General features: G+C 38.3%; 1 protein-coding gene across 4 annotated transcripts in view; it reads right to left on the bottom strand.

The window, feature by feature from the left end:
• LOC113949788 (SAM domain-containing protein SAMSN-1-like) overlaps nucleotides 1–13,563 on the bottom strand; it is an 84,862-nt gene that overhangs the window by 28,300 nt on the left and 42,999 nt on the right. For 2 of the 4 annotated variants that reach the window (XM_027648800.1, XM_027648801.1), the window contains exon 1: nucleotides 7,254–7,388. The exons of the other annotated variants lie outside the window; for them this stretch is intronic. In XM_027648800.1, the coding sequence (XP_027504601.1) occupies nucleotides 7,254–7,310 (57 nt within the window). In that variant the 5' untranslated portion in view covers nucleotides 7,311–7,388. Of the gene's footprint in view, nucleotides 1–7,253; nucleotides 7,389–13,563 lie in introns of those variants that run through there. 4 annotated transcript variants of the gene reach the window in all.

The following is a 13,563-nucleotide window of genomic DNA, read 5'->3' as shown; positions in this document are numbered from 1 at the left end:
GGAGATTGATCTTCTTCCAGAGAAAACTTGTCAACTTCAGTACTGGGTGATGATTAGAGATAAAAGACCATTTGCTGTTGACATTCAGCTTATCAGAAAGGTACCAGAAGATGCTATGACTGGCAATTAAGCAGCCTGAAGAATGTGTGCAGGTGAAGTCATAATCCAGCTATAAGACCCCAAGTCTGGAGCTATGAGTTGTTCAGACCCAATAATTAATGTAATAAGTCAGTGTCTCACACCAGTTTTCTGTGTATCCATGTAATAAACTAAAGAGGACCAGGGAAAAAAAGTGGCAGTAAGGTATATATCATATACAGTCAAAGAAGCGACTTTCCTGGAGCAGTCTCCAAACTCTTCCCTAAGGTAGAATTTCAGCCCCAAGTCTGAGAAGAAAAAAAATAGTAAAAACATAGTTTTGGGTGCGCTGTAAGTGGAATAGGATTTTAAAAAGTGCTAGAAAGGTAAGAGCAAGCATGTATGCAGAAGAGCTTTCACGTGGGAAAAAAGGTAGGTGGTCATTCATCTCCCTGTGAAATAACAACACACATACAGCATACCTCTATCTGATGCACAAGACAAAGATTTCCATTAGGATGGTTTAAAGGACATAAGACTTGCTAAATATTCAGAGCATATATAATCTGTAGCCTGGTGCCAAACAGCAAAATGTCTAGCAAAAACACTGACACTGATAATTTGTGGAACAGAGTATAACTGTTTCTAACAGCTGTATTAACCCTGCTGTCTTTGTTGCAGGCTTTCAGAAGATAAAGGTTAAGGGGTATCGTGATTATAGAGGCCCAGAAGGCTTTTTTTCCTTTCTCAGGATTGGGTATTCCCAGAGGTTTCTGCCCACACACCAAGTGGTTGTTTCCTCTGGATGAAGTGTGTGTAGCCAACCACTAATTCCTTATACTAGCTGCCAAGAGACAGCTTTATAATGACTTCAGTCATTTTGCTGTGCCAGAGGTTCCTAGAAGAGCATGGAAACCACAGAAAACTGTAGGCCACATCCTCTGCCAGTCCTGCCCATATATACCTACTGATCTTTTTTCCCAGCAATGACAGACATCCTTGCCAGTGTTTAATTTGGGGTACTCTGGGTTTCCTAGAAACACGATATTGAAGTCAACTGCTTTACAAAGCTAATTAAAGAGTTAGAAGACAACTAAATGCTGATTTATGTCACTTTGCTGATTGTGCTATGTATTTATCAGAGAGTACAGTTATAAATGATGTAGTTTCTAAGAATGGCTGGATAAGATTGTTCAGACATACCTCTTGAAATGCTCTTACTTGCTTAGGAAAACAAACACAGAACTGAACTGGATTTGTTACTCTAAGCAAAATGAATATTAATGTGTCAATATTCCCTTCAGGAGATTTGCTCTCACTTGTTTTAAAATATTCTGCTATTAAGGACTTAAACCTGGTTAGTGAAGGAAAACTAAGACAGGGAAGAAATAAGAAATTGCCTGAATATTGTGCAAGGTTGGTTGAAAATTTAAAAAGTGGTGTAATCAAGGGAACACACAAAAGATGTCAGTACTGGACCAGGCCACAGATCTCATTTTTGCTTTGACACAGAACCTAGTCAAGAGTTATGTGAGACCTCAACGAACCTGTGTCTTGATGTGAGCATGGAAATGTGGAGTCTGGCCATCCTAATCAGCCTCCTGCCAAGGGGCAGGTGAAGGATGGCTGTTCTTTCCCCACAAAGACTCTGGACCCTGACTTTCTGGTGAGAAAACAAAATTCCCCAAATTTCAAGACCTTACTAAAAGGGATATGCTAACATATATGTTAAGACACAGACAACTTCCTGAAACTGCTGTTGAAAAAAAAAATTATCTGATGAGCAAGAAGCAAGATGATAATATAAATTAAGAAACAACACCAGAACTAAGAGGAGCAGTAATATGATTGTAGAGCCTTCCATTCACAGAAGGAAAATAACCCAAGGTTAACTCTAACCTTGTTCTAGTTTTTTATGAAGCCTAAGGGAGACAGAAAACACCTTCTGAAGTGTCACCTGTAATCCCTTCCTTCCCCATCTAGACACACATGGTTATTACAAGTATCATTTTTTCTTTCCCTGAACCCTCTCTGATAAAGGCCCACAGGTATTTACACTATAAACCAGGTTCTTAAAAATACTTCCCAGATGTTGTCATCTGTTTCTGCTTATTTAACAGAGTTCAAATGGATTTTGACAAACAGTCTTTCTTCAAGAGGCAGTGCAGTAAAGACCTTTAATGACAGAACTATGTGTCATCTTTGCCCATAAGCATAAATTTGCACAGCGGGCAGTATGGTGAAAACAGCTTATCATCAACTCATCACCTCTCATCATTGTTAGAATGAAATGCAAATGGAAACGAACATCACTTCAGTCCTGGTTGTGAAAATTAGCATCTGTGACATTAGCAGTGGCTCATTTATTATGCACTCGAAATTTCAGGGGGAAAGAAAAGAATATAAAACTTCATAACTCTACCAGTCTTTACCTTTGAAATAAAATTAAAACCTTCAGCTTTCCTCACTCAAGGATAAATCCTAGTTAATATTCATTAACACTGAGCAATCTCTAGACTGCAGATCTTGTCCTACAGAAGATCTAATTATGCCTTGAATTATTTTTGGTGTTTAGGTTTGCTGTACCTATTTTCTATTTTCTTTTCTCTAACAAGTATTCCCCGTTGGAGAGGTACAAACCACTGTCTGAGAAAAATACAGCACCAAAAAACTTGCTTGTAGCATCTGTCTGCACTACAGGCTCCAAACACTTAGGCAAGCGATAAACTTTACTCAGATAATCCCACTGAAATCAATGGGATCACAGCTAATTTATTCATTTAAGTGTTTTCAGAATCAGGATCAGACCTTCTGTGAAGAATATATAAAAAGGGGAAATTCTGGCCTCAAGTCTATGGCAAAAATGTGCATTCATTTCTGTGAAGTCAGGGTTTTATTTAAAGCTTATAAAAAAGTAACATTACTGGCATGAAATCATACTATGGAATAAATCTGCATATTAAAATGTTTCCTCCCATTGGATTTGCCACTATTACCTCTTAACCCTGAAAACAAATAAAGGTTTATCACCTAAGTAAGTGAATACTGATTTAATTAGGAGCTTGGACATATTTTTGCCTAAACAAAATGCAGAGGCATTGACCCTGAATTGTCTGACATACCAGAAGTAAGCTGAGTTTAAAGCACCAAGCACATTTGGAAGCAGAGTAAAGAAACAAAAAACGTCTCAAACCTTTAGCATAAACACAGATCAACTGTCATGTAGAATAATGACACAAGACTTTCTTCAGTCAAGCCAGAAAAAATGGCACAAAATCGTCTTTCTTTCACGTTGAAGTAAAGCCAAGAATCATCAGGCAGTTCTCAAGTTTGCTGTGTCCGGAGGAATGTCAGAGAGAGAGAGAGAGAGAGAGAGAGAGAGAGAGAGAGAGAGAGAGAAAGGAATATGTTCTGCCCAGCACACTGTGTTCTGTGAAGTGGGCAAGTCAATGCAGGGATGTTTTACAGATTATTTGCACCTGGTCAAACGTGTAAAACAGTGCAAAGTGGAATGCAGAGTATCTGTGAAATTCTTTAAGGATGTTTTATTTGCATGGTACTGCCTGAAGCTATACAAAAGAGAAGACTGTATAGTTTCTTTCAATGTTTTTTTTTTTTTCCGTCGTTCTAAATCTGCTTCATTCCATTCCCCAGATGCACTGACATTTGTAACATCATAAGGGTCAAAGAGGCTAAAATCCAGGTGTTTTCAGAAGTCTTTCCTTCATCCTCCAAGTCAACTGCTCTCCTCCTCCCCAGCTCTCTAAGGGGTGGTGGGACAGACTGCACAGACCGACAGCTGAGACATATCTAGTAAAAGCTCCCCCCTCTGCTTTCCTGTCCTGCAATAAACACTCCAGCAATGCACATGCTCCTCTCCCTGCAGTGAGCTGAGTCCAGCCATCAGCATGACCAGGAACCTCAGGGCTTTGTGCAAGACCTGGTTTGTTTGACCTCACTTGCCCACAAATAATTCCACAGCTCAAAACAGCCACACCATGTAAACCAAGCCGTGTCTCATCTGGCAGAAATGAAAGGAGGGCAGGTAAGGACTCCCTTAAGGAAGGGATGGAAGATGCACAGGCTCTGTCGTGAGAGAAAATCATTTAAGGTCCTGCGTAGACAGATAGGTTAGATTGGATAGGCTTGAAATAGAGAGCTTAGCCCTTCAACTGGTTGAATTTCTTCAATATTAAGCAGGGGAATTTTAACCCTTAGGACTTTTCCCTTATAATTCTGTTATCTGGGATCCTCAGCTGATGTACAAGGTACAAACATACAGTTCCACAATAGTAATGCAACTACATTAGTACAATAGTAATGCAAATGATTAAGATTTGCAAAGGCTCAGAATCCTTCCACATCTCTTTTGAAAGCATTTCCCTCCCATTTCTCTCCCAGTTTTCTCTTCCATGACACCAGGTGTAAATGGGGTTTTTTTGTGTAACAATGAATGTTTATTTATATAGTTTACATAAAAAGCTTTCAGTAGTTATATGCATATCCATTCATACACAAAAGCCGCCAAACAATCAAATAAGTCATTAGCATGACTGCAGCACTACTGAAATCCTGCTGCATAACCAACTACAACAATACTATTTCATGGCACAGGATCAAACTTTTCATAGCAGAAACTGAGAATCCTTACATAGACTTTTTGTCTATGCAGCACTTACCACGTCTGCAGAAGTCCCTTAAGCACCACAATAGTAAATAAGTAAGGTAAATTCATTGGACACAGAGAACTGACAATTAGATGCTGCAAACCTGTAGTACTGCTGCACTGGTCATTTGTCCACCACTATGAGGGGCTTTATACAGGGACAGTGAATTGCCTCGATAAGGGCTTTAACACGAGCTTTGCATCCTGTTCCTTCATCCTCATCAAAAGGCATAACTGGATGCCAACATTCTTCACATTAGAAAGTAATAAAACCAAAGGGATTAAAAAGAAAATCTTGGTAAAATACTTGGATTAATGCACAGAAGTTCATACAGCTGTGATAAAGACAACTAGTATTCATGATTAGGATTCAGTTACCTAAAAAGATCATTTTGGTGTCCTCTTTGAGGTCTAGGGTAGCAAACCGGATTTTCGTTTAACATTCCAGACCTTATGGCTCTCTTGTGCTGGCCCTGTGTGGATGTGTTGGAGACACTGGGATGTCTAAGCTGCCTAAAGGCAAGGTGAGGTAGCCCACGACCTCCACAGTGACAGTGGAATCCTGACCTGTGAGCATGAGGAGGTACCAAAGGTTGCCTGCTCGGAGCAGGGGCAGCCAGAACGTGATCTGGGGAAGTCACTTGTGAAATCCTCTGACTTCTGTCAGGAGGTAAGGACCTGTGCCCCATCTTACCCAATTCTGCATTAAGCAAGATAAGTATTGACGTTTCTTCCGTGGGACAAGTTTCAAAACATGCTACAGCAAAGTCAGATTTCTATTCTATGCAAAGTGGGGCTCTTTTCTCCAATGCCCTGTTTGTGAATAGCACATTGAGCAAAAGCACTCTTGTCATGGAAAGTTTACACAGCTCTGTGCAAAAGTGGGCCAACAGGAGGTGAAGTGTCTCAAAGAACACTCCTGAGACAGAAGGACATCCTGAGACACTTCACCAAGACCTTTACATTTTTGTAAACACTTACAATAGGACAAAAACAGCACAGCAAAGTCAGCAGCTGTGACACTCAGTCAAGTGGTTAGACTCCTTTTGTCCCTGCTTTACACATACAGTGAATCAAATCCATGAGCATTATGTACATATACATATATATATAATTGAGAAGCCATAATACCAGCATTTTAATAGCATAAAATGAATTCATGAATAGATAACTGTGTAGGAAAAAGAAAATTAAAAATGAAAATCAGACTATTGTTAAGGAATGTTTTATTCTGGAAGAAGAGAGTGATCAAAACTGGCTTCTGAAAATATTTAGCATACAGGAAAACAAAGCTTATCCACAGAGTCTTTCATGGTCATTTCTTGTTTAATCTATAGTGTAATTAGATATTAATTATACTTCTTCCCTGACATTAAAAAACAGTATGATGATTGAATAGGAGAAAATGCACACCAAAGCAACCAGTGCAATGCTTAAAAAACCCATTTGTGTATGGGAAAATGGATTCAAAATTGCTTCAAATCCATGAAAAAAAAAACCCCACATTAATTTTAACTGTTAATGAGTCACAGTTTAAAACTGCAAGCACAATATGCAAAAGCCAATGCTGTGTAAAACCAGAAGATTCTTGCTGGAACAGTGTCTGCAACAATCTTTTAGGACACAGAAGTCACTAAGGGAGGTGTATTCTCAAACAATGAGAAGATGGGTCTGTAAACGTGGAGATGCCGAATTGCTGAGAACAGAGATATACTAAAAGACTTCTCTAATCTCTTTGTTAAATTTTCAGCACTGATAAACTGAGGCAGAAATACATAATGAAGCCCTTAGGTCAAGCAGTAGCCATTTCACTTCAGCCTTACAATACACATGTACAATACAACACACAGAGGTCATTTTGCACTCAGTTCAGGGACTGAAAATAAATTTCTAGCACTGGAATTGTTATGCCTCTTGCAAAACTCTCACTTCCTTTCTTACAATTCCAGATTGTGGAAAGTGTCCAGTGTAGCACATTATCAACTTAGAGTATTTCATTCAGGCTGAATTTCAATAATTCCCAGAGAAATGAAGATAACAAACACTAATTGTCAAGTACCTTCTCCTCCTTTGGTTATGGTGATGCAAAAGCAAATTTATTAAAATAAGGAACAAATTGAATAGCTTTTCTAATTCTTCACCAATTCTCACACTCTTTTCTGGGACATCATCGATTTATCATAGATCAAAGGGAAAGAGGGGATTTTATGAGCTCCTCTGTTAAAAGACTGATGAAGAACTTAAAATAATACACAAAGTATTATTATCCAGTACCAGGACTCTTTAGCACAGCTATAGCAGCTTCACAATGATGATTCCCTGAACTGGATCCTTACTATTACGCAGTGAGTATATTCAAATAGTCCTGAGGTTATACCACTGAGGCACTCACTAGCCCATTAGGAAATCCTGAAACTAGGATTTAAAAGGAAAGCCTCCTCTTAAAAATTGGTAAATTGGCAAAAATCCCTGCTATTGCTCATTGACAACAAAACCTGAACATTCTTACCTTTGGCTTTTGACTTTTCTCCTTGTCGGACGCGTTAGATGGTTTTCTCTTCAACATGTTTAACCCACGTTTATCCAGAGGATGTGCAGCCGCTACTGCCTTGTGACCAAACTAAGTACAACAGGGGGTTCCTACAGACGTGTACATTGGTCACTTCCTTGTTCTGTCAGGATGTGACTTCATGCAGCTGCTTTGTTGCAATGGGGGAGTAAACTGAACACTTCATTTGGGGAGGGGGTGAGGAAGGAGGGGAGGAAGTGACGGGGACAAGAAAGAGAGAGGTGCACCAAGGAGACAAGTTAAAAATGAGAACAGGGTTCAAAGTGAGAAATGCTTTAAAACTTATCTGCTTCTGGGTCACCATCAGACTTTGGACAACCTCAAGAAAATCATCCTCTTTTCCTCTCTCACTTTTCCCCTCTCAGCCTTATGGCACTAACTGAACCTTTATTTCATCGTGCGTTGGGACTCAGTTGTGAAGAAGGTGTGCTGATGTTCAGAGGACCAAGGGATATTATTGCCCAGCAGATCTGCACTGTACTGTGGGTGTGTGGTCCAACTGGTGCCAACACCTCCCCTCCACTCTTAGCTTTACAGTAATGCAACAAAAGCAGTGAGATTAAAGGTCACTGTTTGGTAGAGAAGGGAAGTATCTAAAGCTATTTATTCTTTTGTGTGGTGAAATAATTTTTTTGTCATTCATCAGAGGATTTGGACTCCCTGAAACAGCACTTTTCAGTCCTCTGCTGTCCTTGATTTGCTGACAAAGTCACAAGGAGAAAAGGCAAGTCTCACAACAGAAGGCTTACAACAGAGACAAAAGAGAATGGTAGAGGTCCTTTGCACCCTCTTGAAAAACAGCCCAGAGGATAAAGGAAAGTGGAGGTATTAAGATAGCTTTGAATTTCTGCTTCATTTTGCTTGATATTATTTGCCAAAGACAAACAAACAAAAGTCTTGAGTATTCTAAGTAAAACTTATCTGTTGTGAATCATAGGTCACAAAACCTGAAACTATGAAACACTCTCAACTTTTTGCTGAAAGATGGAGGTGAATTCTCAGTTTCAAAACTCCAAATTTTTTGGGCCACCCACAGAGTTTCAATTACACCTTAATTTAAAATTACTACAAATGAAAAAGAAATATATTTCTCTAAGTTGCAAGAAAAGGTTCAAGTAAGTGTCAAGAAAAAACTTTGGTAATTTTTTTTTTCAAAATTTTGATAATATATTTTCCAATTTTTTTTCCCCAAATAAATATATTCTAAGCAGCCTTTACTCCTAAGTTTTGCATAAATAAAAGCACTTTTAAAAAAGCACTTCACTGTGGAGGTCTCTTGCACCAAATAAAAATTCCAAAGTTCTTGTGAATCCAAATACTCAGTGCACAGGCCTTTCTTTTTCTATGTCATTCTTTTAATATTAGATTTGATGGAACTCGAATTTCAAGGAAAGGTAAAACAAGAAACCATCCAAAATGAAACCACAAAGAATTGATGGTTGAAATGCATCATGGTAAGAAATGCATAGGTCTTACTTATTTCTTAGAATTGCCTTTCCCAGTCCCATAAACACTTCTAACCTTTTGTACATGCATGAGAAGACACTGCTAGATAGACAAGTAGTCTCTTGGATGAATTGCTCTCTTCCTCCTCCTCTACCATATGAGTACTCCAAGGACATGCTCCTCAGATGAATTCCTAGTTCAGTTTGCTCTTTGGACTTCTGTGTAAAGGTTTAAGAACAGTTTTGGAGGGTTTCTTGGATTTTGATGGATGGGCAACTGAATGGACTGAGACCAACTGATAAAAAAATAATTATATGCTAATGGTATTATGAGGTTTTCCTTTCCAGGTCTTCTAAGAATGGGGTTGGTAAGAAGTGGGGGAGGAGGAACTGGAGTTAAGGTACTGAAATTCTGTCAAATATAACAAAAAACTCTCCAGGCTAGTGGGTTGCAATGGAGTGTGTGTTGAACCTCAACCCATTAACCAAGATGTTTCTCTTCACTTTTAAATCTGAGCTACACTAATTTAAAACAGAGTTAAATGTGGGGTTTTTAGTTATTAAAAACAGCATATTAATCAGAGTTCATAATAATTGATATTAATAATAATTAATTATTTATAATTATGAACTATGGGAGATATGTTTCTTTTCTATATTTGAAAACACCACCTGAAATGCCAGTTTAAGTTTCTAAGTATAAGGAGGTTTTACCATGGATATTTAATCAGTCTTAGTAATTCAGTAGAGCCATACATGGTTTTAAAAGCTGTATGTATGTTTAAAAGTAATTAAACTTGATTATTCATCTACCTAGACTTACATTGCAGTATATTGGTTTTCTTTTTAATCTGATCCAAACGTGAGGATTAAATCAGACTCTGCTGATCATTACACTGTGATTTCCTGTCTCAGGCCACTGTTAAAATCTTCATGATTAATAAAATGGGAACTCATCTGAAGAGTAATATATGAGCTTCCTTTCTGTAGAATATTTATTGTTAAACAGGAGGAAAGAGGCTATTTCAAGAGATATAGTACCCACCCATATCTATTTCCTATCCTCATCCACATACCAGAAAAATTATAGCAGCTTGAAAGCTGACCTGATTATGTTCTTGTCCTTGGAAGGGTGACCCACACTAGTTTTAAAAAGTAACAAAGTGAAGAAAATCAAACATATATAACATTAAGTTCATTTAGTTTGGTTAACCAATACATTTCAAAAGTAGCTCTTTTGAATTAAAAATTAATAATAAGCTTGGTGCTTATATCCTCTGTATTTTAAGCTAATTTTTCAAAGGAGAATGAGTATCTATGTAAAATTAAAAGAAAAACTCTTATACTTAGTTTTCTGTTGGACATGACTGCAGGTAACTTATTCCATTTCCTTGCTGGACTTTGAATCTGATCCAAACCCCAGTGAAATCAATAGAAGGTTTTCAGGTGAATTTTATGGGGTTGGATTGACTCCTCTATCCTGAAAAAAACCAGGCAATGTCACTCTTTTATCTGGAAAGTCTTATGGGGAAAAAGGCTATCCACTTAAAAATAATTAAGATGACCCCATGAGAATGATTCCCACTGTCATTATATTTATAAAAGGCAACATACCTTATAGCTTATTATTATCATTACTCAGTTTTAACAAATGGACCATGATGAATGGTCCTGGATATTCAAGTGCTTTATGTGCCTCCCTCCCACACGGTATCAAAGTGCTGCAACAGCTCCATATCCCCTCAGAGCTCCCTTGCCCTGAAAGGAGAGATCACTTCCAGTCTAAACTGTGAGTGTAAACTTATGTTTTCAAAACTTGATCATTCAGTTGAACTATAAGGTAGGGTGTGAAGTAGATTGAAAGGTTTAGCATACTGGCCACCTGTCAAAAAGCAAATGAAATGAGACATTCCTCATATTAGCAACTCGTTTTTCATTGTCCATCAGACAAATGTGGTCCAAGTTTAACTGGAGACTCAAGGATACCTTGGGGCTGTACATTACTTTCCCTAATGCTAAGCAATCCCAGAGTGTCTTAGTCTGTTTATTTTAATTAAAAGAAGATTTATATTTTGTACAAGAAAGGAATCATGCCTTCAGCCTCTGCTTTTATGGCCATGCCTCTCCCTGAAATGATCTAACTCAGATATTGCAGAAATCTCAGAATAGCAAGTGAAGCTGAGTGAATAATTTGCAGTGAATAATTTACTTAACAAATTTAATCTTTATTTCCTCAAGGAATGTTCATGAGCAGAACACAATTTCCTCATATGTATTAATTATGGGCCAGAATTTAGCTAGATACTTCCCTCTCCTGGTCTGATTTGAGCAAGGGCCAGCCACAGATACAGGCACAGCTAATCCTCAACAGAGCTCTCTCCATATAAACCAACAGGGCAAAGACTCTGTGGAAACTAAAAGGAACAAGTGTGAAAAAGTGAAGTTAAGCACTCCCTTCCCCAAAAAGAATCCATGAAAGAAGACAGAGGTTGTAGGCTGGGCTGTGTTTATAACTATTTAAACAACACACTCATTTTTCCTTCAACTCCAAAGATGGAGGCTGTGATTTTGGGATGCTGGGGAGTAGAACTGGATGCTTAAGGTTCCATCTTTGAAACGCCCACACTCACTGCAAACTCATCCCTATGAGCAGACAGAACTTAGTACTGAAAATTGGTCCAAAATGCTCAGGGATTTCATGCAACAAAGTGTATAATTTCCTATTGAATAGGCTCTTCTGTGCTTTTTTCATCAGGAACAGAAAATGGAGAAGCCACAGAAACTCAGAGTGTTAGAGAGACAAGACACAATTGAAGAATATTTTAAGCTTACACCCTTGATTTGCCAGTTTGTTGACACTGTATCAAGAAGACTCCTATTCCATAGAAAGCATAATTTTTATGAAACCTGCAGAAACTGTCTATTCAGCAAAGTGAATAACTGATATCTGAATTTTGATCCAAAAACTTAGTCTTTGCTAAATAATTTACATTGGGGAGATTTTTAATGACATACATCTAATGAAAAGACATAAGACACTAACAAAGAGTGAGAGTCTAAGCTTGTTTAAGCAACCATCAGGGCACAAAGCAGCAGGAATACCCTCACCACGCCAAGTCCCAGGAACTATGAATTTGGCCTCTCTCAGACTATTGGGCTTCCTTTTCTTCCTGAAAAAAAGCTATTATTATGATTCTTCCTTCTCTTATGCTAATCCTTTGCCTCTGAGGTCAATGGAGTCATGAGGAAATATGGCAGGGACAGGCTAATAGAGCATTACTACAGGAGCTCCTACTGAGTTTAAAGAGGTGTCTGGTACAAAAAAGCGGTTGCTACCCTGTGAGTAAGAAAAAGTGTCTCATTGCCAGGCCCTCAGACTGTGTCCTTGGCATGTTCCCAACACCACCTGGCCTAAAGGGAAAATGAAGTACCAAGAACTTTATCTCAAGCTTTGATCCCAACACATTCTCTTACATTAGCAGCAGATGAACAGATCAGTCATACCTACACTATGTCAGGTTAGCACTAACACTAATAAAAATCTATACTACTGTGACAAAAGGATTCTCAAGGAGATTGGCTTTCACCTATTGAACAAATCTCTTTCTTATTACCTTGAAGAGTAAGAGCCAAAGTTGTGTCTGTATCTTCTAGGTATTCCTGTTTAGAAAACTCGAAGTCAGCAAGGTTGGTGTCTTGTAAAACACAGCCACAGTCTTATCCAGAATCCGTGTAATGATTTCCTACAGAAATGTGTGCATCACCAGTGGTTTTCCTGTACAATTTATTGTAAGCAGAGTCTGTGATGAAAAACAGAAAGCAACTGGCAGGAAGGTGCTGCTGTTGAGCTCAGACGTGCAAGAGAACAGCACACTGTTTGTCTGGGTGAACATCAAAATCGGGGCTACATTGCAGTGTTCATACCTGGAACATCTCAGTGGATTCCGTGAGTGAACACTTGAGATTACTAATCAGCTACAAGGGCATTTTATGCCACGTAATTTGCAGGTTTATGTGACTGTTGTTTTATAGTGATCCAACTGAAGCTCAGCCTCCCAGAAATGCATTTACAGATAAAGAGTGATGGTTGCCTCACACATCTATTCAGAAAGCTCAAATATGAGATTTTCGATAAAGGGAACTGATACAAAAATAAATGTAGGCTCTCTGTTTTAATCTCATACACAAAGCATGACATGCTTCATTTGGCATTTAGACCAGCTTAACACAGGAGCACTGACAGTGCAGCAGGGGATTTTTTCAAGGTATGTACATGATGTCTGCCAGCCTATCTCTGATTAGAATCAATATCAAGAGAAGTAAATTCTGATTAACTCTAATGCCAGCCTGCTGTCAGAAAACTCTTCATAGTTTTTACCATCTTTTACCAGTAAATATCTCCTACTGAATTTCTTCACTGGTGTCAGTGTCACATTGCTGTGCCATCACAGCTTTAGGACTGCTGTGCAAATACTAACATGAAAAAGAATAATGTGTGGCACACTGCATATTCACTTGCAGGGCTTTTATTTCATACTGCTTCTAAGGGAAAAATGTTATTCTTCCTTTCTTGTTGAATATGGTATCAAGTGGGTGAAAATCATAATTTGGAAGTGACTGAGAGGGACAAGATGACTTTATATGTATTTGGGCTTAAAACTCTCTTTCTATGCATCTAACTGATGTGATACCCAATTATAGCCAGGAGAAACACAAAAAGTCATCACCAAGAATAGGTGAAAAATTTCAACTCTCTTTTCTTTTCTTTTCTTTTCTTTTCTTTTCTTTTCTTTTCTTTTCTTTTC

Source organism: Corapipo altera, unplaced genomic scaffold (genome assembly GCF_003945725.1).
Source record: "Corapipo altera isolate COAL_440 unplaced genomic scaffold, ASM394572v1 58, whole genome shotgun sequence".
Taxonomy (NCBI): Eukaryota; Metazoa; Chordata; class Aves; order Passeriformes; family Pipridae; genus Corapipo; species Corapipo altera.
This window is presented reverse-complemented; position numbering and strand designations above follow the sequence as displayed.